The 26,959-nt window shown below is 33.2% G+C and overlaps 2 protein-coding genes across 7 annotated transcripts in view; one reads left to right on the top strand and one right to left on the bottom strand.

Annotated features, from left to right (window-relative positions):
* Positions 1-26,351, bottom strand: part of LOC119079630 (protein grainyhead) — a 155,029-nt gene extending 128,678 nt beyond the window's left edge. For 2 of the 5 annotated variants that reach the window (XM_037187625.1, XM_037187626.1), the window contains exons 1-2: positions 26,129-26,347; positions 7,285-9,690 (exon numbers count right to left, since the gene is read on the bottom strand). In XM_037187625.1, the coding sequence (XP_037043520.1) occupies positions 7,285-8,348 (1,064 nt within the window). In that variant the 5' untranslated portion in view covers positions 8,349-9,690; positions 26,129-26,347. Of the gene's footprint in view, positions 1-7,284; positions 9,691-26,128 lie in introns of all 5 variants that reach the window. The other 3 variants (XM_037187627.1, XM_037187628.1, XM_037187629.1) reach the window with 3 other exon arrangements.
* LOC119079639 (histidine ammonia-lyase-like) lies at positions 227-2,310 on the top strand. Of its 2 annotated transcripts, XM_037187664.1 has the most exons (4): positions 227-281; positions 581-1,166; positions 1,221-1,914; positions 1,983-2,310. In XM_037187664.1, exons 2-3 carry the CDS (start codon positions 621-623, stop codon positions 1,794-1,796), a joined length of 1,122 nt encoding a protein of 373 aa, XP_037043559.1. In that variant the 5' UTR covers positions 227-281; positions 581-620; the 3' UTR covers positions 1,797-1,914; positions 1,983-2,310. The 2 variants fall into 2 exon arrangements, with proteins under 2 accessions (XP_037043559.1, XP_037043558.1); XM_037187663.1 differs by lacking the exon at positions 227-281 and having other exon boundaries at positions 554-1,166.
* Positions 26,352-26,959: the final 608 nt, after the last annotated feature.

Here is a 26,959-nt window from a genome sequence, read left to right as displayed (position 1 = left end):
CCGATAATAGGAAGGGGAGGGCTGTATTCCCCACTTGTCAAATAACAACTTGGAACCTCGTAAGTACAATGCTTTACTTAATTGGGCAATGTAAATAATGAAAAGTTCCAAATAATTACCGATAAGATTAATCTTTTAGATTATCTTTCGACTATTTTTCAAAGGTTAAATCATCCGTTTACTATAAATACGTAAAACTTAAGTTAAGAAATGGGTATTGCCTGAACTATTTTAAATTGTTAAACAACTTTGGAATTTCATTCGCTGACTACAGTTTCTTAGGAGCTTTATTACTTTTGTTAACTAATGAAGATAACGCTTAGACAAAGATTTGATTTCTAATCGCTGAACTAAAATTTCTTAGACCAAGTTTTCGATGAAAATGTATTTGTATTTATCTGTAAGATTAATTTATGATTGTTTCGCATATACTTATAGTATTCCCCACATTATAATAAAGGAATGATAAAATAAATGAATTAAAAAAAAACTGACATCAATGTGACTCAAATTTTCGAAAGTTATTCCTTTTTTAACAAAAAGTGTCTTTTCGTAATCAAACAAAAATTATTTGTTGCAGGAAATAAATCGTCAATATCAACTTTAATAACACAATAAAAATGTCTCTTCCAACAAAATACATTGGCCTGAATCACATTGACTTAGAAACTGTTGGTCAAATAGCAGATATGAAATGCAAAATTGAACTAAGTGATGATGCCTCTTTTGTGAGTAAGATAGCAAAGGGTCCAAAGCTCGTGAAAAAGTTACTCGCAGAGGGTCGGGTAATTTATGGAGTGACAACTGGTCTCGGAGAGAATTGTGGAACAGCTGTAGAACCAGAATTGATACAAAAGTATCCAAATCATGTAATTCAGTTTCATGGTTGTGCACTGGGATCGCTGTTTTCTCCAGAAGAGACTCGTGCCATCATAGCGGCTAGACTTGTATCACTTGCTAAAGGAAACTCCGGAGTAAGATTGGAGTTACTGCAAGCTTTGGCTAGTCTATTGCAGCACGACATGCTTCCGAGAATTCCACAAGAAGGCAGTGTCGGTGCTAGTGGAGATCTGTCACATTTGTCATATATTGGAGCTGTTATTTGTGGTTTTCGAACGGTAGATTACTTGGGAAAAGTCATGCCAGCATCAGAAGCCTTGCAAATTGTAAGACAAAAGCTCATAGGTGTCAATCATATACGAATTATCTCTAATTTACAGGTTGGTGTCACGCCAGTAGCACTTGAAAACAAAGAGGCTCTAGGTATTCTCAACGGTACGTCAGCTATGACAGGTGTTGCTATTTTAGCATGGCAACGAGCGCAGAGACTGTCACAATTAGCAACAAGAGTCACATCATTGGCTGTTACAGCGTTAAACGGAAATCGTTTTCATTATGAAAAGGAATTATTTGAAGTCAAAAATCACAAGGGTATGCAACTAGTGGCTGAAAGGATACGCTCTGACTTATCGATATCGGCTCCCGAATATCATACAAAGGAAAGAATTCAAGACAGATACAGCATTAGATGTGCGCCGAATGTGATTGGTGTCCTAGAAGACGTTTTATCCTTTACAAAAGGTGTCATCGAAGCCGAATTGAACAGCACAAATGATAATCCCGTGATCGATGTGAATGTTGGTAGAGTTTATCATGGTGGAATGTTTTATGGAGGTCATATAGCTATGGCTATGGACACTTTGAAAGTACAAGTGGCTAGCGTAGCAGATTTGATAGATAGGCAAATGGCAATTTTGGTGGACACTAATATAACAACGGTTTACCAGCAGATTTGACTGGCGCAACAGGGCCAGCGAAGGCCATTAATCATGGATTAAAAGGACTTCAAATTACAATGTCTGGGTGGACAGCCGAAGCGTTGAAGATGTGTATGCCAGCCACAGTGTTCAGTCGGTAATATTTTTGATAAACATTGCGCGTGTGCCTTTATCTTATCTAAAATTCAATGTTATCTTAATCAGATCGACTGAGAGTCACACTCAAGACAAAGTTAGTATGGGTACAATTGCAGCCAGAGACTGTCGGCGTGTCATCGAATTGACTGAACAAGTGGTTGCAGGAATGCTAATAGCCGTAAGACAGGGACTTGCTCTACGTGCCAAACAAGGAGAAAAAGTGACTCTTTCTGAATCGGCAATTAGTTTCGTAAATCAGATAAGCAGAGACGTTGCAGAGTTTACTGACGACGTGTTTCTCGAACCGGTACTACGTAACTTGCTTCGGACAATTAATCAGATGCCTCACACAATTTATTGAAGTTATTGATCTCGATATATTTAAGTAACTGGTATTGACGTCCGGATAGTGTCGACAAAAATATGGAAATAGTAACAGGTGGCATAATTGCTTTAAGATTAGCCAAAAATAAAAAAAAACCTTTAAGACCTTTTCTATTTGATTTGAAATAATCGAAAAATAACTAAATCACCGTTGTTGAACTAAAAGTAGACATTTTACTGCTTTTGAGCCATAAATATAATTGCACATGTGCGAATAGTCACTTTATAATACTTTGGCGTATATCCAAAGTATTATAAAATGGGTATTGACACAATGTGTGAATTGCCCTTACCATATTATGTCTTGCTTCTCCGCAAAAATGTCTTTGAAAATGAGACAAGAAATGTGTGGTTAACGTCATTATTGCGAGAGACCGTTCTGTGTGGAACCGTTTGCCAGAATACCCGACCAGCGAAGGCTATTGATCATGGATAAAATGACTCAAAATTTCAAAGTCATTCGGGTTTACACCCGAATGCCGAATCGTTATATATGTGTCAGCGCAACAGTGTTCGTTCAGTCGGTAAAATCAAGATAAACATTGCCCATGAGCCTTTATCTTAAATTCAACCTTATCTTAATCAGACCGACTAAGAATAAGAAACAAGATAAAGTTGAAATGGGTACAATTGCAGCCAGAGACTTGTCATCAAATTGACTGTAAAAGTGGTTGCGGGAATAAATGTTGATAGCACAAGCACTGGCGTGTCAAACAAGGCGAACAACTAAATAATTTTGAGTCCGCAATTAGTTGCTTAAAACAGATAAGCAGTGATGTTGCAGAGTTTACTGACGATGTGTTTCTTGCACCGATATTACGTAATTTGATTCAGTCAATTAATGAAATGTCACACAGAATTTATGAATGTTTGAAGTCGATATATTTGCATAAGGTGTCATAAGTGAAGTCTCAATAAAACGTGAGAGAAATATTTGCAATTCAAATTTACTGTTTCAATGGACTAAATCGGTAATTGAATTGATAAGGAATGAGAACCGTTTTCGATTAAAGCAGACACATTTTTTTAATCCTTTCACCTACACTGAAATAACCAATTTTTACATTCAACGCAAGCAATTGTTTCAATTTTCAAAAATGTATTGTAACTAATCGCATCGTTTATACGTTCATTAGAGACACACACACTTTGGAATGCCAGGATTTATAAATTTCTGAAACAAAAATTATAATACGAAGAATATGATGCACATTATAATTCGATGTTACCATCCGAACCAAATGGCAGCAACTCGTTTATAATGCCTCTTTATTTATGACGGTTAATTAAAATTACTGGTATCTTCATTAAATTAGAAAATCTTGTTCATTCATCTTGCAAATATATTTATTTCGCTCGTATTCGTTCGAGGCTAATTGTATATGTTTTATGTTTTTCAGCAATTTGATATCTATTATTAACATCCATTTTCATTTTTGTTCAGATTCTAACATGGATTTGAACAGAAATAAAAGCTTAAGCCATTTATTGGAATTATTAATAGAAAAGTGTGATAATAATTTAGTTGTGTGCCACATAGCCTATTATCGTAGTTTCGTTGAAATGAAGCACGTGTTACATTGCGATCATGATTTTAAAATTTTTCATAGTTAACTACATGTTGGAAAAGTAATATTGGTTTCAAGTAGAGTTAGAGTCAGATTTGAATGGCTTTTATTAGTTTAACCATGGCGAATGTAGGATAAATTTATTAGAAATCGCTTCACGTAAACCTGTGTACTGGTCTTCCACGCAGAGTAAGTCAATGGAAAATTGAATACAATAGCTACCGTTGTGGAAATTATTTGAAGCTTTATAACAAATTATTTTCAATTCAATAATTATCTGAAAAGAAACTAACCTAACACGTAAAGGGACAGTCATGTTACAGATCTAAACAAAGAATAAATTTTTCTACGACAAAAATGTATGCCTGGCCTGAACCGTAAAGTATTGACACATTGGAAAGTGTTTGAGGGATTCTTTCGAAAGACAGCCTACCGAAGTCGAGCACAGTTTCCAGTGGGCTTATTTAAAGCTAAAATTCCACGACACTTGTGAGGAGTTGATCAAAAACATCTATCTTATGGAAAGTTATCCAGGTGTACGTAAAGAGTCGTGTGTGGTGTCATCAGAAAGGTAATTGCATCTACTTTCGGGACACATAGAACTTATTGGGTTATAAATTCATCCACCATAAGATATGATCAGTTGAAAAAAATGGGTTATGTTGCTGAAGCGTCTAGGACTTTTTTGAAAGTTGTTTTGGCTTCTAGGAAAAAGGCCACTTGAAAAACGGTTTTTTTTGAGACAACACACACCGTCAACGGGCTTTTCGCCTAACTGTTTGAATGACATTACCAATGAACAATTATTTGTAACACAGAGACGTTATCGGTACTAAATCCAAGACACAACCTAATAACCGATTCACTCATATGTCGTTATTGTGGACAACAATCTGATGAAACGAATTATTTGTTTTGCGGTTGAGTTTCGAACCCACAACTAGCAATTCAATAATTCAATGAAGTCTCAACTAACACACTGCGCTATTGAGTTGTTTTCAAACGAATCTCTCTATACTAGTTGAGTTATTGTTGATATAAATCCGATAGCAACAAAGTGACTTCTTTCATAGTAGTATGAATCATAGTTGTGTGACCCCTAAGAGAATGTATATCAATCTGCCTTGCAAGTCTTCACATTTGTTATAACATCCGGGAATATTCCCAATATAATTGTTGGTTTTGGAAAATATAAATACTCAAGACTTGATGGCATTATTGTCTCTGTGAGTCGCGTGTTATCGAATAGCTCTTACCAGAAAACAAAATCCTTCAAAATGTGAAGAAAATTTTTGTTTTCGTTAGGAACAGAAAACCAGATTATAACTGTTGGACGCATAAAATAAAAGTCAAATCTAGATCTACATTAAATCTAAAATGACACCAAATTGAATTATGTAAAGCACCGTCATCCACAGTTTCGTCAGTTTTAACACTTAATGCTAATGCATACGAATGTGAATAACATCAATCATGTGCGTAAAATTCGTGCGCGGCATTTTCACAATATAATAATAATATGCGACCGTTGGTAATCCAAAAACCTATTTAATTTCTTGAACTTTAAAAATAATAAACCGATTACTCCAGAGTGATAAGAATATTAAATTGACATTTGAGTTGAAAAGAAGAAAGACCAAGTTAAAAAAAAACCATCAACTCGGTCTCGGAACAATGTACAAAAACAACACAAAACTATTTAATCCGGAGTAAAAGTACCAACCTCGATTCATTTTGTTTCGATTTTTTTTTTCATCTTATTTCGAAGGCAATAATTGTCTGTATTAAGTCAGTTTTATTGTGTTACATACACATAAAACCTTTATGAAAGAGAATTATCTTTAAAAAGTTTAATTATAATTTTAAATCATTCCATATACGATTTGTATGATGAAATGTTGTCATTTTGGCCTGATATTTGTTTTGTTACATACACATTCATGTGACAACCTACACGATTCGTTTGCGATCATTTCATGTGTGTACCATAAATTCAACGGATACTCCAAGAAAATAGTAGCAAAGGTGTATAGGCATAATAAGAGACTCAAGTATTCCTTAAAGGTAATGCATACGCCATTCAGACGATCTGGAAATTCCTGAACTGCAGTAACCAATGGCTCAACTTTTTTATGTTCTTGATCGTCCGAAGAACTCATCCTTCTTGATGAAATAAGAATATGATATGGGAATGAGCATCCAGATTCTAATCAAATTAAACTTGTGCTCCGGTCACAACTTTTAATGGTCGTCGTCATAGCACAGTCAGCATAAAACACTGAGTTATTTCAGAATATATTATTCACAAAATAACGGACAAAATTCATAAACGATAACGATCCGATGATCCACTGGCACTAATATTAAATCTAATTCCAACAGAGAGTCCCCCACTAAATAAATCAATAGCCTAACCCAATTATGGTGTCTCTCTATTTCAATTTGACAAATACTCAATGTCGGAAATATCAAAATCAGTTTCTATTGACTGACACCAACCTCTATTTTGAATATTTTATGTGTCTTTTTCAGACAGCAAACACCTATCGCAAAATTCCGTACCCGAATCGAAACACCTAACAAAATCCTAACTGCATCGATGCATCAAAATAAATTGTTTTGCGGTGTCACATTTGCCTGACTTAAGAATAAGAAACTAATGACGTGTAGTTTAATACTACGGCTTTCCTGTCCTACGTAAAGTGTTGGTTAACAATATGTATTACACACCATGTATCGATGTTTCTTTATAACCAAATGAATATTCTTGTTGCTGGTTGTATTAATATATTTTCCCATTATCGCAACAGACATCTTGACAAACCATTTTTCGATTTTTTTTTCCTGTTGCACTCTCCTCTCGGTAATTTATCAAATTGACATTAACTTAAAATTTCATAATCAAGTGTGTGTGGAATGAAAATTCATTTATTTTTGTGCTTGAGAAGTACTTTTATATTCGTATTTACAGTTAATGATTTATGATAACATTTAATGTGGATGCGGATAGCAATGGTACAGAAAACGTTATCGGGAGAATTAAAAAAGATTTTGGAATTGCAAATTGGTCGGTAAATAACTTGTGGGATTTCTTATGGAACTAACTGTAACTTTTAAACGCCTAAATGCTGCACGTTGCATAAATATCGAACCAGATCAAGTAAAGAAACTTTTTCATTTTCCCAAAATTTCCCGGCGACTATTTGACTGAAATTTTAGATTTGATTGAGAGATATGGAGACAACAGTCGAGGTAAAGTCATAAAATAAATTTCTATGTTTGGGAAAAGTAAGTGAAGACATAGGTCCTTCTCCTTCTCTCAAAAATCCAAATTTACAAGGTCAAAACGTGTAAAATACCATCGATCGAAATTCAATAAACAAATGAAAGAAAATCAATGTAAAATGAACTCTTACCTTTGAATCGGTCCATTGATTTCACCATCCAAGGACTCGGACACGACGAACACAGTTTGACCATTAATATGCTGAGTGGTATACTGCAGACCACCTTGTACAATCACTTGACCTTCACTAATTAAACCCAATTCACCACTCTGATACAATTCCAGTCCTTTTTGTTCACCATTTGTCGTATAGATAACTGTTTTCCCACCTTCTTCATAAATCAAGTCAATTGGTGGCGGTTTTTCGTAGATTTTATCATCCGTACTCGATGTGGAATATATCGTTCCGGATTTGCCATCAAAGTCGTCATCTTTCGAATCGACAAAATCTCTGTCGCCATGAGTATAAATTATCTGACCCTTTCCCTTCACATCGATTGGTTCATTGTCTCCGGAAGATGTGGATGTCGCAGAGCCATCATACTGTAATACAGCTGAATCAACATGCTCGCTCGCATAAACCGTTTCATGTTCATCATTTGTTGTTATAATTTTATGATGGCCCATCGATAGTTGACCCGTTGAAAATAAAGCACTGTCTGCCGAGCCTAATTTATGATCCGAACTAACAATTCGTGTAATAATATGTTCACCATTTTCATTACGAGTTAGTATGTGATGTTCACCGTTTATGATTTCACGACTTATGATTTGTTGGCTTTCGCCATTCGGACCGACCAATCGCAATATATGATCATCGGACACCGACAATTTCGATAGCAATTCTTCACTGCGATTGTCGGTTATAACTCGATCATCAATCATTTGATCCCCTGGTGAGATTCGTTGCATTACAGCTGCATTAACCAGTTGATTGCCTTCGATTTTATTGTCATTCGGTTTATTACTGCTGCCATATACATATACCGAATTATCTCTGTCATACATTTTTGAGTCGGTAAAATCTTTGTGCAAATCCAGAACGTTAACATTGGTCATTGTTGCCAGTTCTGGTTGCGGGCTCCGCGAAATTGGCTGCATCGGGGAGGTATGATTGGCGGCTACATCCAATGGGGGCGATGTTGTTGTTGATGACTGTGTTAAGTCTTGTTCTTGAACATGCGGTGAGGACATGATTATTATGTGTATGCTTTTTTAATGGAATTATATTGTGCGCTGAACGATTATAAATCGAAAGAGATGCGATTTTTTTTTTGCTCGTTGCTCTCTGTGCGCCTTTCGTGGGCAGATAATTACGAATAAAATCTCGGCACTTCAATTAATTGTATGGGTACAAAGAAAAAAAATTAATTTCATTTAAAATTAGGTCTGTTTCAGCATCTGAGTGATAATTTATGTATAGCTAATCTGTATCCGTTAGGTTCTGTTTAAGTTCGATGTTGTCGTTATTTTGCTGCGTTTATTTTATTGACTTTTTATTGCACAATTATTAATCACATTATTTTTTATCATTTTATTTTTACACTTTGAACGATCGATTGAAACATTCTTTTCTACTGATTGAACAGGAATAATTTTTTTATTTCGAATTATTACGACCGTTCACGTTTATTTAATTTAAGTATTTAATCAGAAGTTATATTAAATCAGCATGGTGATGATGGTAATTATGATGAATTTTATGTTTTGATGTTGTTGTTGTTGCGGTCGAGTATTTTTCCAATAATTTCATTTAAGTTTCATAAGTTTAAATTATAAAAATTTATATTTTTTCCCCTCGGTAAATTTGAAACGGTGTAATCACAATGTATGATTGATTTAATAATTTCCAAGAAATGCAAGTCCGTTTTTTTTTGAGTATGTGAAGCTATTACATAAAATCACGCACCGATTTATTTAAAATACGAAAGGTTAAAATACGTGTAAGCTATTTACTTGTAAAACGATAATTATCTTAAATAAAAATTATTTTTGCACTTTTTGCGTTTTAATACCTTTTAAGTACATTAATATTCGGTCTCTTATATCACTAGTTTATACACACTGAATCACTTATATAGATATATTGAATTATAACTCACTCTCGAATGTTGTTGTGGTCAACCAAATTGGACGGAATTAGTTTCACAAAAAAATTTGCATTATAGTTTTACGTGTTAAGGAAATTTATATTTTTATCTGACTCTCTGTACACAAAACGTTATTATTTATGTACACCGTTAAAGAACAATATATTCCAGTCTATTTGTCTGTATGGCACGGTTGTATATTTAAATTTTACATTTAATTTAATATCTTTTCCAGCAAACAATTAAATTATAGCCTGATCCTTCAAAACGATAATTGATTCAAAATTTCCATAACTTCCATTATAAAATCCATGAATGCATATTCGGTCAATATGTTGTGTTTCATTTGTTTTTCATTTATTTTAAATTTTTTTTTATATCTTCGGATTGGTGCGGTAAATTTTGTTTGTGTACACGGCCGTTTTATAAGGTGGTGTTGTTATTACCTAAAAATAGAAATATAAAATAATGTTCATTATTTATAAAGTGAAAGGTAAAGTCATAACAACAACAACAAAAATTATATTCGATAAGTAAATATATATGGAATGATAAAGTGTTTATTACTTTTATTCGCATTTATTTGCATGGAGTGTGTACTGTGTACGTACACACCACAGAGTATTAACGCCGCGAATTTCATGCGAGGGATTTTTTTTTTCCTCTTCTTACATATTTTTGAATAACCTCGATTCTGCTAATTGATAGGGGCCTATATTAAAAATGAAAATGAGTAACCGAGTGTAAGGTTGACTTCATCTACATTTTAAATGGATTTATGTGCGATGGCGATCCATGTATAAAGTGGAGATCGTTCAGTTTATGGACTTTTGGATTTTATTCTTTTAATTGCAGTAAACCCACTTGGAAATGTTGAGTGTTGGTCTACATTTTGATAGGGAAATATGTTTTATATTTGACATGGGTTCAATGGTTACACATTTAATTTTTGATTGGTTCTACCATCACCGGCAGCAATTAATTAGCATAATTGTGTATATGAAATAAGCCAGACTAGATCAATACTAAAAAATCAGGAAATACACTTTCATAATTCAGATTGATCAGGCAAAGCGGACAAAAGAATGGTCTCAAGGACAATGAACTACAAATAGCTTTTCGCAAAGGCGAAAGTCTTAAGTAGTAGCGGTGTAGCGGTTTTACAAAATGTGTTAGTTCTGTTAAGGCTCAGCCGGAAATCCACTCAGCTGGTCCATCTGATCATTTTATGGAAGAATTTTTTTTTTCAAACTTTGATTTTGTGCTGCCGCCAGATCGATTTTTGAAAATTTCGTCGTTTTCGGTCCACGTCACATATATCGATTTTTTACGGTGGGCTCGGTGTACATAAAAAGTTGAGTCAACATGGTAATCTAATCTCCAGGCTTCACAGATTATTTTATAAAAAAGATCAAGTCTAAAAAATATTTTTTGAGTTCATGACTGATCGTCAAAGTTCCCCGATGGTGATTTTGAGACTTTAATCTCGCCTCGAAATTTGATGAAAATGTGCAAAAATGTAAATTAAACTTTAAATATGCTAAATGGACCGCGGTGAGTCAAATACAACATCTGATTTGATTTGGGACACCTAAATTTGATATTTATCTGACAAAAAGTTGTGTTTTTGGTACATGGAATATTGGTGGCGAAAGTCGAATTACCTCAAATCAATAATTTTTTAGCTTATAATGTATTCCCAGGTTCTGAAAATGCGAAACCTTCAATTTTAAGCGTTTTCTAAGCTAATTTACAACAATAAATACATCGTCACTGTACAGTGAACGACATCTCAAATGTCTCACTGTCATTTTTTTCAGAGAATGTCATTGTGAATTTGCAATGACACAATAAAATTCTCAGAAAAATTTGACAGTGAGACATTTGAGATGTCGTTCACTGTAATTTACATTTTTGCACATTTTCATCAAATTTCGAGGCGAGATTAAAGTCTCAAAATCACCATCGGGGAACTTTGACAATCAGTTATGAACTCAAAAAATATTTTTTAGACTTGATCTTTTTTATAAAATAATCTGTGAAGCCTGGAGATTAGATTACCATGTTGACACAACTTTTTATGTACACTGAGCCCACCGTAAAAAATCGATATATGTGACGTGGACCGAAAACGACGAAATTTTCAAAAATCGATCTGGCGGCAGCACAAAATCAAAGTTTGAAATTTTTTTTCTTCCATAAAATGATCAGATGGACCAGCTGAGTGGATTTCCGGCTGAGCCTTAAAAGAACTAACACATTTTGTAAAAACCGCTACACCCTACTAGTCAATAATTTGCCTCAATTTTCGTAGGACTTGCAGCACTCGAAGTTGAATTTTTTTTTGTCTGTTCATCTCGTACGCACAATGTACGCATTTAACGCCTTACTTGTGTGAAGTACGGAGACAAGACGAATGGATGATTTTTTTTGCAAATTTAGTGACTTAAATGTACATTGTACTTGTGGGATGAAGTATATGAGTCTCACCTCACACATAAATCGTACTCGTCCTATACCTATGTGCATCGGCATTTTAAGTTTTTCTACGTCTGTTAAATTATAAGTTGAATTTTTGCGAATTAATGAAAATGAGGAGAACGTTCTCGTAAAATTTAGAAGACATCTAGCTTCCTAGTTCCTCCGAAAACTAATATCTGAGGGTGAATTACAGATACATTTTCATTGTAAGAGATTTGTGAGCCTTTGTTGTGAATGTTTGTGAATCATAACTCCATCTCGAAAGCCACCAGCAAATTAAGAGAATTCGCTCAAGATATCAAATATCAATAATAAAAATCGCTACTTTCATTTCACCGCGACTAAAACAACTTTAGAATTATATTAATGTCCATCGTTGATCATCTCAATTTACGACCATTATTATTAATCAGTTCCATAATTAAGACTCGCAAGAAAGTGCAGAAAATCGGCACATATATACGACTGTTATATTTTACGAACAAAATGCATTTGTGTGTGGGCATCGCAATGTTTCTTTTTCAATGAAAATTTTCTAATTTATTTATTTATCTCGGGGCACTTCATATTTTGTGCGTTTCTAATTTTAATTTAATGCGAAACATGTGAAAGACATAAATGCATAATTTGTGTAGAATGATATATGTTCGTCGGTGATAAATTCGATTTTTCGATGTAAAAGCCGTGAATGAACCGACAAGAACGCTAATCGTTAATCGAATCTATATGTGATATGAGAAAATCGAATGAGTTTCATTCATTCATTTCTGAGAAAGGACAAATTATAAAGAAGAAAAAACAACCGAAATTGCCGGTACGAAGCACAATGCAATTTAGGTTTAATTTCCATATTTGTCCGCCTAAAATATATTAATATATGCGAGAGGAATAAACAAATCAAATCATTTTATATTCAGCATGAAGAGAAACACCCACCACCAACACAAATGTTCGTGTTACAGTAATAATCTGCAGCAATAACAGATTTCTAAATAAAATTGCATCTTCTCCGTAAGTAATAAAATGTACCTGTTCTTCGCAAAAACAAGAATAGGAAACTGGATCAAGTTTTCTTATTTTTTTTTATTCTTCATCTTACAAGAGGTCACACACATTGTCTGTTCGTATACAGTACAGTGGTGTTGTTATTTTTCTTGTGCATTATTAAAATCAACATGAAAATGTATAAAAGAACAATCTGGCCAGGAGAGTAAAGTATACGAAATAAAAAAAAGAACAAAGTCCAAAAACGGGTATTTCGTTGTTAAAGTACCGTAAACCGTACAACTATCTTGAGGTGGTTCAAGAAAATACCGAATCGAAAAGTTCTTTTTATCCGGTTCTCTTCTCTGTCGGTTGTAATGCTCACCAAACAACAATATGATTATGAGGCAATGTGTAAAAAAAAATGTATAAAAACAGGTGGCACTGGAATTTTGAGATTTGTTGTTTAGGTTTTAGGTCACGTGAATTGGAACCAGAATAACTTGATATTTTTTAGGTTCTATTGATAATTTATTCTGGACGACCGAACGGGGTTGTTCATTGAACATGAATGTTTGCGAGAGAGTGCAAGATTATTTAAATAAAAAAGTTTTTATACCTACACCAGCAAGAGGTGACTTTTGTTGTTGATGCAGTTTTGATTGTTGTATTTATGAATGGATATTTAAGGAAGTAATTGTTCAGGGTAATCCTTATCTGCGTTTACTGTTTTTATATAATTTACAAGTACACTAATAACAGATGAGGATATTACTCGCTGGGTCGCTGCAAACTAAAGAGATTCGATATAGAATTTCGTAGACTTTGAAAGAAAAAAAAAATTTGGAGTATTTTTTCCCTTATCAATAATTTGGCTGAAATTTACGATTGGCAAAAAGTAACCTTTCAGAAATCATCTGATATCGATAGCAATGTCATAAATCGGCAATAATCTCCGACACGTGTTGGTCTAAAATATAGTGAAATAAATGTTAAAACATGTGAAGTACAAGATTTTGCCTCAAACACAAGACGATACTTTGAACAAACGTGGTAACAGATTTAATATGTCGGTCGTATATGTAGTAAAAACAAAGTGTCTGAAACACAAGAAGATACTTTGCACAAAAGTGGTAACAGATTTAATCGTACGTAAAAGGGCAACACGGTTACTGTTTCTAAAAGGTTGACATTTTTGTAGGCACTTCGTCAGTCCTCCCTGAGAATTTTTACCCATTTTTGGTCTAGGAATAGTTTATATTTTATATAAAAAAAAACTTTGACTCGACCACCCGACTTCATGTTCATATGTGGTGTTAGTCGTTCTCGATGTTATGTTCCACGAGCTAACATTTCCTCAATATCTATTACGAACGTAAATAATTAAATTTTTTGTGATCATATTATTTTGTCGCAAAACGTTTACAACAATTACATACATTCCCAGAAGAAATCCAATACCTTGACCGCACTCGGTATACTCGGCACGAAAGAGTTCACATTACTCCATAATAATTTCGCTACAAAACAGAACATTTTCGATATTTTCTTACCGAGTTTATTGGCGTTATATAATCTTTTTAATTGAAAATAGTTGTAAAGCTGAAAAAACAATTTTAGTATTCAAACCAATTGAACATATCACTTCGATGAAACGGTTAGGTGCATATAATGTACGAAAATTATTTACTATACATTGCGACACAAACGCAATATTTTCCAAACGATTTATTGGTTATTTTAATAATTACAGTGTAATAAAATCCAATTTAAAGGCGATGTATTTTATATGGATAAATAGCAGATAATGTGCAACCAACGGACATTGGATTAGAATTTATGTTGTTGGGTACCGTTTTAAGGAATGGGAAATGAAGTTTATAATGAAAGGGCTATAAAAATCATGAAATTAGTATTTTCCTGTCAACAAAGGTACAATTACAATCGAGGCAAGATACAACTTGAAATTTGCTTCTGTTCTGGTAGACGTTCGTCGTTTCGTTGATATCTTTTGTTATTTAGATGAAGTAAAAAAAAACGAAATTATTTTGTAGCATTGAACACATATTAAACACGGACTTTAATTGCTCATCAAGAACAGAATATAGCAGAAATACCAAAGGGTTTTAACAACCAAACCTGTATTCATCGTACCTCACCTAATATTCGGTCAAAAATTTAATCAAAATAAAATTGTGCCAATGGAACGATTATCATCCAATTTTGGAAGTGTAACTAATTAGAGTCCCACGCAATATAAACAATTATAACCCAGAAATCCGAATTCATAACCTATCTCAAACTTAAAGAACCAGTTCCTGATGTGATAATTGTAAAAAAAAAGTTCATAAACCTGTGCGCGAACAAATAACTCGTAATAATGACATAATAACAAACAATTTGAATGTAATAATAATCTTCATTTCCAGTTGGTTTTTATGAATTAATCACAAAAGCTTGAAAAACTTTGTGAAAAAAAAACGTTTTTTTACTCAAACAACACTGTGTTCACTTGTTTAATTTGTAAACAGACATTGGATTCACTCACTTCCCCAGTCTCTGTGCAGTGAAACGTATGGAATATACCTTATAGTACAATACGTAAACAATCATTTTATTATAGTGCAATACTTCATCGTAATAGACCCGTTGTTTGGGCGTAAGTGTAACGTAAAAATATATTTAAAGATCTCGTGCTGAAGAACGGGTTAAAATTCGAAGCGGAGAGAGCACATTTTGGACCGGTTTTATTTGTGAAAAAAACCAGAAATTAAAATTTGGTATAGAGTTATTTGTGGTCAGGTCATGGTTTGTTTTGCCTCGACTGAGTAATTGATTTGGCGGCATTTCTAGCAAGGAAATGAGATAATAATTGAAGCATATCAAATCAGTGCAACGAAATGAATTTCTGGTGTTTTTGTGAGTCTCAAGTAACTTACAGAGTAAAAAGAAAGTCAATCAAGGCATATATCAAATTCTTCCTCAACGAATCCTACTAACACAAACAACTTGTACCGGCCCACCAACAACTCGTTTACATTCTCTGAAAGCTTTAAACTCCTTATTATACACAAGATTATCGTTGAACTTGGAAACTTTTATGTGAACTTGGTCAACTTTCTTGAACTTGTTCTATTATGGCATCCATAATTTAACGAAATATCATCAAATCTATCGAAAAGAGATAGACATAAAAATTGTTCCACTATTTTTCAACAAGTGAAGCAGGTTCATTAAAAATCACTCATTCATTCAGCGATTTGGTTGAGTAAATTTTCGTTTAAACAAAGTTGTAGGAAAAAAAGCAAAAGTTTTACAATTTAATAATTATAATACACGTTTTGTTGTTTGGTCGGTTTATTCGTGTAATATCTACTTGTATTGTAACCTGTCTGAATAGATTGAGAAGAGCGATGGATTTTTTCTGTATTTCAGAGGAGAAAAAAAAACTGTTACACTATAATACTTGAGGAATCAAGTGCAATGGGTTGCTTGGAGAGAATTTGTTGTTGTTGTTTTTTTTTCTCAAGGTTTTCTGGTTACAGAGAGTGTTGTTACTTGATGTGTGACCGTTCTTGTGTCTGACGTTCAAGGGCATTACATTTGAATCATAACATTTCTATCTACGTATATTGGAGTGGGGAAAGTGTTTATGTTAAGAGGATGATGATAATTTGATTTCGTTAGGTAATGTTGTTATGTTTATCGAATAAGAACAGATGAGTATACATGCAGGGCAGTAGTATGTGATGTAGTATCTATACATGTACTCTCATGTTTGGAATAAATACATATGCTTGGAATTCCAGTGTTAACTTTATCTTTGATAAATAAAGCTAACATCGGAAATGAGTATGTCTCGTCCGTCGGGTCGCAAATATAACTTGAATTACACTTCAATCCTTATGTAAATCGAATGATTTAATAGAAATGTAAGGTCTAAGTTTGACGAAAGGTACAGTTTTTCAGATGATAGTCAAAGGGCTATTGATGAAAAGTTATATTTTTTCATGTTTCTTGGCCGAAAATGAGGGCAATGTTTCGAATTTTCTCGGGTTTCCGGCCCTCTGCATGAAAACTTACATGTGCACCTGTTTGGGACGGTTGATTTAAGACACTTTCGCTTGTAAGCCTCACTTCGTTCGGCCTACAATCCGCGAAATTGCCTAAAATCAATCGTCCAAAACAGGTACACAAATAACCATTGATGGTTATTTATTTGAATATGAAAATGGGTTCAGCGCAGGTCCCGAGTGTGGACATAGATGGCCTTGATGGCCGCAGCTTAGATAGAATAATTCCATAGCATATTTGGACAGAATAAAATTTATGAAGGAGAAATAGTAGCTAATTTTGTTCTATTTCTTCTTCTTAAAATTAGCCACATGAATCTTACTAGTAACGATTGGGCCGTCTGCCACATCGGAATCGGTGAATGGTGCCTCTAATTCGATAATACTTTTCTTTGGATTCAATGAAAATAACTTATCATCAACAATCAATATGGCCAACGTTGTTGGTGTGGCGGCGGAGAAGGCACAGGTGCATCTGTAATCTTCATTATTTTTGTGTTATATGGAAACTATTTTTTGGGTAGGTTTACTGTATATAGATAGTTCTGTAAATTAATCGATAAGGATACTTGTCAATTCTGAAGAGACACACAATTTATTCAATAAAACTAAACTTTTTACACCGCACACAAATTGTTTACGATAAATTTTATGTTTATGTTTTTTTACACATACCGAGAGGTCGTTCAGTCTAAGCGAGTGACGATCTATGCTTCCGACACATTATGACTAAATCGCGGAAACAGGTCAAATTTATATTTAAAAAAAAACTGATTTTTATAAACACCGAAAAACGTCGTAAATAAATACAGAGTGCATTTAAAGATGCATTACACACAACTGTCAATAAATTAGAAAAACAATGTGGCTACGAGCTAAAAAGATCAACAACATGACATTAACTGTTGATGGAAGCGCCATCTTCAATTTAAAATAAGAAGGAAATATAAAGCAGAATTGTGAATCTTTTTTTTAAATTAAGGAACTCTTAAATCCTCCTCATTTAAAATCGACCTATGATTTTTATCGTTTTCTACGTGATATATTATGCGCCAGGCGCCATCAGCAACCAATTAAAGTTTTTTTAAATGCACTTGTTTGGTTAGAATACAGTTATCCAACCTATGTTTGGGACAGAACTAGAATTAAGTGATCTATGATCTATATTACTGTGTCTGTGTTCATGAATGCGATGAGAATATATTTACACGTGTGATTTAAATATTAACAGGTTATTAATGAGCTAGCTGGCTTTGCTCTTATTTAGCAAGAGGCTAGGGGCCGTTCAACAAATTGCGCACGCAAAACATGACGAATTTCAGATACGTCTGTCAAATGTGTGGAGAATTTTCTGAAAATGTTTATTAGTAGCAAAGTATATAAACACTGAAGGTAATGCAAATCCACAGTTACACACGTATCCAAACTTTCAGGTGAATTTTAGCTCCATCATGCTGCACACGTATTGAATTTGTTTGCGTCAAGCTGCATCTAGTGGTGAATTTGGAACGATTTAGCGGCGTTATGTTGCACACATATAAAATTCGTTTGCGTCAAGTTGTATTTAGTGGTGAATTGGAAGGATTTAGAGCCGTCATGTTGCACAAGTCTAAGTTAGACAACATAGGAAAATGAATTCACCTGACAGTCAATGAACGTCAACACAAGGTATGGTAGAATGTCAAACTTTGTATGGAGCGGAGGACATAGCGATTTCATATAAAGAAACTCACCTCTCAGGAGAGGTGAGTTTGTTTATATGAAATCGCTATGTCCTCCGGTTTGTATGAATAGACCATACCTGATTTATACTTTCATTGCTGAAAGTTTGGATCCGTAATTTCTCTGATCCGCTGAGGGTTTGCATTACCTTCAGCGTTTATATACTTTGATTAGTAGGACCACTGATGAGAGTGCGTACTTTGTGAATGATTGATTTATTAGATTTATTATCAAGAAAAATTGCTATATTGTTGAACACTTCAGAATGCAATATCTGATCGAAATTCTTGAATTATAATTTGAATAGTTTTATCGATGAAAAAAATAATCTAAAGTTTCTGTATCAACCTGTTTTGACTGGAAATTTTGGCGAATCGCACGCGCTTATACTGAATAGCAAATCATTTCCATATTTTATTGCCTTGACATCCAATATTATGTTAAAAGACTGTTATATAATCTGAGACCAAAAAATAATTTCCCATAACCATGCCACCTAAAAGTCAATCGTCAACTCTATCCAACTGATAAAACCTGTAACCATCAACTCATTTATAATATGAAAATGTGTCTAGACAATTTTATTCGCAAATATGCAAAACAATTCAAGATTTTTTATGCCGTTTTTTATTCTCTCTTCATTTTTGCTTTCATTAATTCATTTTTTAAGTAAAACAACAACAACGACGCAAATGTATAGGTAGATTCCAAATGGAAAAAAAGATTTTTTTTAATTTAGAAATTCACGCTTGACGTACTAGCATGTATTACGAAGAATCAATCTTATAAATTGAGAGCTTAAGTACACTGGCTAACTCATTAGATCGATTTTGTGTACATTTTTAAGTTTGCCATTAACTACGACTAATTTTAATGTTTATTCAAAATCGATTCATTAGTTCCTTGCTATGTGATTAGTCATTCAGTGGTATAAAAGAATAAAACTAATTTATTTAAAATTTACACCGAATTCATAAGCTGAAATACTCCACAAGATTTTTTTTTCAACTAATTAAAAATCCAATAAAAGCAACACACGATTTTTTCTCTCGAATTTAAGTCGTATTTAAAGTCCTTACAAAAAATCCAAATAATAATTTTCATCGAAAAAAAAATGTTTTTGATCGAAACAGTAAACACCAATTTTACGACTATAACATAAAAATATGAATGTATGTATAAGAGGTATATACCAATAAAACTTTGATGACGATGAATCGATGAAAAGATTCCGGGAAATATTATTGTAATTCTCAATTTCTGAAGCACCATTATATCTGAAATCTTTTTTATGACCGTCAGTGACGAACTGTCGGGTGGTATTTAGCTTCTAATAACTTGGACATAAGTTAACTACACTGTAGGCCCGATGCTTGTTCGTGGTTTCAACAGTCGAGGTATCTTGAAGAAAAGGTTGAACATGTAGCTCCTTAGAATTTTATATATTAATCTTCAATCTTCGATCTTCAATTATCGTATTCTTATCGTGGACAGTGTATAAACAATAATTATAACGACTCATAAGTTCACAAAAACACGGGTGGCACCGAAATTTCAACATTTTAGTATATTTCATATAAAAGTCGTGATCAACTCAGATATTTGTCTTTCGGAAATAGTCTAACTTTATGGTTGCGATCGAGATTAATCTAACATTTGTTTTCACTTACATATGCTATAATCAACCATGGGAAATATGAAGGATGAGAATGGTTAATGAGATGTTAAAACTAAATGAAGTAATAGATTTTTTATCAGCCCAGTGAAAAAACATGAAGATCGACTGAAGTAACAGACTCTGTAATTATATATGTCTGCGTAAGATTATAATTTTATATCCATTTCTTAATCCATCTCTGACTCTCATTATTGGCATATAAAATCCAAAACATATGATAGCACTACATAGGTATATATCAAACATTACGTCATATTATATATAACTTTTCGATCATTAAAAAGCAACGAAAAAAAATGTTTTATCGTTGAGGCCATTTTGGTTATTCGTAAGAATATAATTTCAGAACTTATTTATTGTTGATCGAAAGATATTTTTTGTATGAGTAGCCATATTGAAATGGACCCATCATTGGTTTTGTGGTTGAAGTTGAGAGAAGGAATAAAAAAAACGAAAAGAAAAACCACTTAAATTTAATATGTTCCTCGTGTTTCGTTTATTTTAGATGAATATATTTGTTATGGTGTAACGTGTATTAATGCTTCATTTTTTTTTTCTTCTTCTTACGATTGTTTTTCATTATAACATACACACATTTTGGACGACCAGTATGTTTGTGATATAGTTTAGTAGTTCGTGACACATCAATTAGTGCTCGAAACTAATTTAAAATTGAGATTGAAGACACGTTTTACGTACAACTAAAATCAATGGTCATGAATGTCGACTAAATTTTCATCGACTGCAATTAGAATAATTTGAGAGAGAAAGAAAAAACTTTCAAATTAAAAGATATAAATCACTAAAAACTACAAATGCCGCGCACCAAATAGCATCCTGCAATTGCATACAATATGGTTGAACTCTTAAGACACAAACTAACAACAACAACAACATCCTCCTCTCTAATGAAAGCGATTGGAGGCTGCACAGATAAAGGGGTGTTTTATAGAAGTGAAATAAAATAAATTATACAGTCACGACTTTTCGATTGTGTTTCGTTCCACACACAATGTATAAATATAAATTATGTACTCGGTGGACATAATACATCTGAAAAGACAAAAGCGAAACACCATTAGTGCATAGCAATAAAACTATACAAAATTTCAATATACCAACGCGCCATATATGGTACAGCACCTGAAGGAGTTAACTGGAAATTGTTAATTTCCGACGACTTAAAAGAATGGAAAATAAGAATCGATTTTGGAAAATACATCTTGCATTTTTGCATTTTCGGTTGATAAAATATGTTTTTGAGATGATTGGCTTGTATTGTGTTGTGTTTATTGTGGTACAATACTCATTTTTTACAGTTATACCAATTTTATTGCCTTTAGCTGACACATTACATTATGGTCACAATAATTACGCAAACATTGTTATTTTCCATAAAGATTTAGGAGGAGAAAATATTGCTTGCATTCGATGCACCGCACAAATATTCATCTCTGTCACTGACAACATCAGAACGTTCGCTAGGTCATGCATAGGTTAGAATACAATGTACTTAATACCTTTCAGAAAACGTATCGCGATATTAATACCTTAATCTATCTCTTCTTGCGTTAAAAAAAATCGCTTAGCGTTTGTTACGAATTCTGTTACTTCATTTGTTTAACACAAAAATACATTTTGCAATATAAGAGAGCAGTCTATTTTCGCTTTGAATAAATAAATTGTGTATTTTCAGATACGATAGCTAAAAAAAGAGAGTACTTATTAGAGTCTGTCGCTTATTTTTGTCAGAGGAGATCATTTCCAAAACGTACCAAATCCATTACAATACAGTCAACGAGTGTGAGCGAGAAAAAAACAATTTGTGAAAATATGACAGAAAGAGAAATTAATAAATGGATTTGGTATTTTTTGGAATTGAGTTCCTCTGTCGCCTAAATTCGTATAGTTAATACTTATCACTGGCCGTTTCCTCTTACAAAACTCATTTTTCCGTAGATATGCCTGAAAAACCTTAAAACTCTTTGACATACATAGCTCAGGAATGGTCGACCCTAATATGTCCATCTTCAAACGTATAACTCCTACTTATTGTCTGTCAGGAAAAAAATGGATTGAAAACGGTTGAGTAATCGCGAGTACAGACGGAATTTTTTGGTGATTAAACATCTCAACTTTGCCCATGGAAACATTTTTCAATTCTCAATGTTGCAGAGTTAAACCGAAAATTTTTTAGATTTTGTACTTCGTACGGGAGCAAAATCCTTTTTTCGGTTGCACAAAGGAGGAAACTCTTGTTTTTAAGCATATGGGATGAAGACTGAAGACTTTCTCGGTTGTAAACTTGCGATGCATAGCTATAAAATAGTATATTACTATACAAGGGAAGGAATTTTATATTTCGTATCGAGTAAAGTGTCCGAGGGCTTTGACCCGATAAATATCAAATTATTTCCCGAGTGTAGTACAACGTTTTCCTTTACGAAGGACTGAAAGACTTTTCCATAGGGAGGGGAGGCCCTTTTCACTCCCTAGTTAAGTAAAACAAGCTCTAGTTAAGATAATATTGAAGATAAGGGTCACCTCGTCATATCTAACAGTGCTTAGTGTCTTCTTATCCTTGATGCTAGTTTCATTTTGAGTAAAATAAATAAACATTTCTGTGTTGTCATACAATTGGCTTTTGTAGCGTAAGAAGCATAATTATCCATCTTTGATAGATATTTACGAAATGTATTCTCAAAAGTCAACTAGTGTTTGCTCATCGAAATATCTGAAATTCAATCATCAGATGTTAGGGGAATTACACCGATTGATACATACACCTGAAATGTGCTAAAAACTAAGAAATAAACAATAATCTGTGTGTAGTCACAACGTATTTTTGATGACCAACTTTTGCAATATAGGAAAATTTGTAAATTTCAAATTGAGTCTATTTGATTGCTTGTACATTATTATAAATTGCTACAGTCAATGCAAAAGTAATTGTACGAATGGTTTCATCTAACATCAAGAGTTTTATTAAAAAAGTTAATTATTTTTAAGAAAATATTCTCTACATGATACGATTAATATATAAATGTCATGACATTTTCTTCGGATTTATGCAAATTGTCTTGATATGTTAATGTAATTAAATATTTAATGTATGCTTGTGTACCAACGTCATACGTCTCCATATACGTATATACGTATATTTATATTGGCGATGATGTCGTGAAATGAAGCACATTTGAAATCTTTTACAGCTCACACGCGAAGACTCGGATATATAATATCGACATAACATCGCTGTATGAGTGTTAAGTGAGAAAATTTGTTGAACAAACAATACGAGATCTGTGCAATCTGCGAACGAATTGTGTATATATCTCGTCTCGTGAAACTCTCTTCACATTTTGCTGGATTCAATATCAGATTTGGGTGTATGTGGAATACACTTCTAGAGAATTATTAAAATTTAAATATAAATTTCTCAATGTGACACTCACAACATTCACCGAAATAAAATGGTTGTTAACCGTTTAAGGGTCTACCATCGAAAATAGAATTGGATGCTGCCGTGAGTCGTTTGTGTCGACAGACAGAAAAACTTTTTTTTTACATTAAAAGTTCAACAAACCTTTCAAGACCCACTTCAGTATTACAGTCATGAAATTGTATTCGTTATAACTTCAGCTTGTCGGTCTACGCTCAGAAGATATTTTCCGTATTTTTTTTATCGTTCACCACATAAATATTTATGTCTTATAATCTCTTAAGTACCCATATTCAATAATTCAACACTTAATATGATTTCGTAACATCTTATACTTCAAACATTTTTATTGCCAATTCAAATTCATTCATCCACAGGCTATGTTATGCACAAAACATCTATACGTATATACCTTTCGTATAAATGAATTTTATAATAAATAAATAATATTATTAATGAAAACGACAATTTATATAATAAATGTATGACACACACCAGCGGAATTCGTGTGTAAATTGGAAAATATCAAAGTTGCTTGTTTAAAGTGTGATTTAAAAATAAATGCATAGTCCGGTCAACTACAGATTTACCACTCAATTGAATGTATAAAATGGTTTTAATTACAAATGAAGATTACAAATTCAAAATTTCGACTTTGCATAAGAGTGTACCATCCGTGGATCTATAGAAAAAAACCATGTCTATGACACGTTTTCAGTAAGTTATGAAATGAAAAGATTTCACATCGAAATTTGTCATGATCATTGAACTAAATCACTTTTGTGTAACACTATCTCAAATGAGTGAGAAAGAAATTCAAGGAAAGGAAAGAAATTTAGATTTACGGATTCTAAGCGACGTTCGCATATTTCCAAACAAGATTCTTTTTTAACTTGGCTCGATGTTTCTACGTTGTTTATCTAAATATTTCCAACAGATTGGTATAAAATCTATTACTTCATTAACATCCAACATAATATTTTTCACTATATTTACATATAAACATGGGCTCATTGTATGTCTATTCTTTTAGTCGCCGTCCATGTAACAACCGTCTGCAAAGAGGCGCATTAAAAAAATGATTCAGTTAGATGTGAATGTGAAAAAGTAACCCTTTACACCATGATGTCAATAACAGACACCATTTTCAAAATAAAAAACAAAGAAGAGTAACGCTAGAGTGAGACCTTTGCATCACTGAATACGTTAACTGGCCGGATACGAAAAAAAAATGTAAACATCATAATAACCTGCATTAAATAACAAACAGTAAGAATTGTTCACGAAATGTTTCATTTGTGAGGGTTACCGGTACAAAAGAAAATAGTTTTTGAGTAAAAATTCTCCAATTCACTTTAGCTGTTTACTAGGTCATCATTTACTCACCCAACCTATATCAGATTTTGATTGTCGATTCGCTTGATTCTCAGATTATTCAGGTCTAATCAGAGTCTAGAACCACATAAGTACAAACTTTCCTTTTTATGGCAGCAGATCACTTTTACGCTTTTTAACGTCTCCAGTACGAATGAAACCGTAAAACCGTCACAGACACCCTACCCTGTCGTACCTGCGTGTATTTTTCAATAAAACAGATAATTACACATTTATGATCATTGAACTGGCATATTCAAGGCTGTAGCAATATACAATATGTTGTTTAGAATGCTCATGAGCAAACTAGCCCAACGGTTTTTCAGTTTACGTCATTGTAGAGGACAGATTGTTGCAAATATTGCGCTATATGGAGAGCGCCAATTAATTAAATTGTATATTGGACCAAAATTAAGAATAAAAATGGTTGGACTCATTAAAGGGGTATATGTACCAAAATCCAGAGGTTATACAGTCTAAGACATTCTGTTAGTAAATTGATTGGCTTTGTCTTAGTTGGCACTAGACACTACGATGGAAAGAGACTTTTCACAGAAATTATTTTGTTAGCTTCAGTTGGATACAAAGACTTCATTATGCAATTAAAGAGAAATTCTTGTGGTTGTGCGGTTAACGTTTTTTTTACAGAAAAATTGTGGACATTTCAACGTTTTAAATCACTGTAGTGATAAATAAAATGATCACGAAACTGTTGTAATAGTATAATATGGACGTAATAACAGCACACCATCACCACACATATAAAATATTATAATAATTGTTGAATCAAACAAAAGAAGCGCCATTTTCAATTCATTTTCAAGTACAAAAAAAATAAAAAATTAATTTCCAAACGAAGAGCATTTGCCGGGAAGTGATTCGTATTTTGGAGTAATTTTGTTTATAATAAATCTAAAACAAAATCAACTTTTATTGTTTGTAAATATTGAGTTGTTTGTAATCATCATAATAATGAATATTAAACCAGTTAAACTAGTGAGAGTGAACAAGTTCCTCCATATATGAAATAATAATATCCAGTTAGTCTTCAACGAAACGATACATGTTGATGATGATGGCCGAGAGTGGCTCTGGCTAATGGTTTTTTATGGTATTTGTATGATGCCTACCTTCAACATCGTGCATCTTTAATCCAATTTCATTTTATTGTTCTGTTCCCTGAATATCACCATTATTTTGTCACTTTCCGGCCACATTTTATCCACTAAATCACAATTGTTTTATCAACACTCAGAAACAAAAACAAAAACAATTTTCAATGGAAATATCTTGGTAGATTTTAGCAGGTGTCCGTTTCAAACTAAACTACCTCTCGACTTTTCTTAATAACTACGCAGATCACAGTGCAACAATCAACGACAAACAACGAATATAGCTATCGCACTCTAACTGCTACAATGGTTCACAATGCTATGGTAGGTAAGGTAGTACATCGATCGCTGATTGCTGCAGACAGGTGAACTGTTGAATGAAGAAGTGAAACACGTTCAAGCAAAATTGTAGGTGAATATTCATTTTGAATTCAATATCGGAACGTATGTTGAATGTTGTTCGGACGGTCGATTAAAATGGCGGCCTGTTGAGTTTGGTACATTTGGTACATGATCTAAGAAAAACGATCTTAACGCAACAAACATCAGCATGAGTGGAGTTGTATACCAATACACGCTTGCATACAATGGTAAATTCTTGGACAAAAACGGAGGTGTAAGAAATGATTGAATAAAGTACAGATTACACTGTTAGTATATATATTATATGAGTGGAAGGTGACGGTTATATGTATATAGCTGATGAAGTAGAAAAAAGGTTTGCGCATGAGTGGATGGTTTAAGTGAGGTAAAAAAATTGGTAAAATTAAAATTGAATTGTATTATAGTTTGACTTTATGACTTTAATGTGGAACGTGAACTTTTAGTGCGGATAAATAATGTTATGCT

This window comes from Bradysia coprophila, unplaced genomic scaffold, assembly GCF_014529535.1.
Source record: "Bradysia coprophila strain Holo2 unplaced genomic scaffold, BU_Bcop_v1 contig_324, whole genome shotgun sequence".
Classification (NCBI taxonomy): domain Eukaryota; kingdom Metazoa; phylum Arthropoda; class Insecta; order Diptera; family Sciaridae; genus Bradysia; species Bradysia coprophila.
Note: the sequence above shows the minus strand (reverse complement) of the source record. Positions and strands in the feature narration are given on the sequence as shown.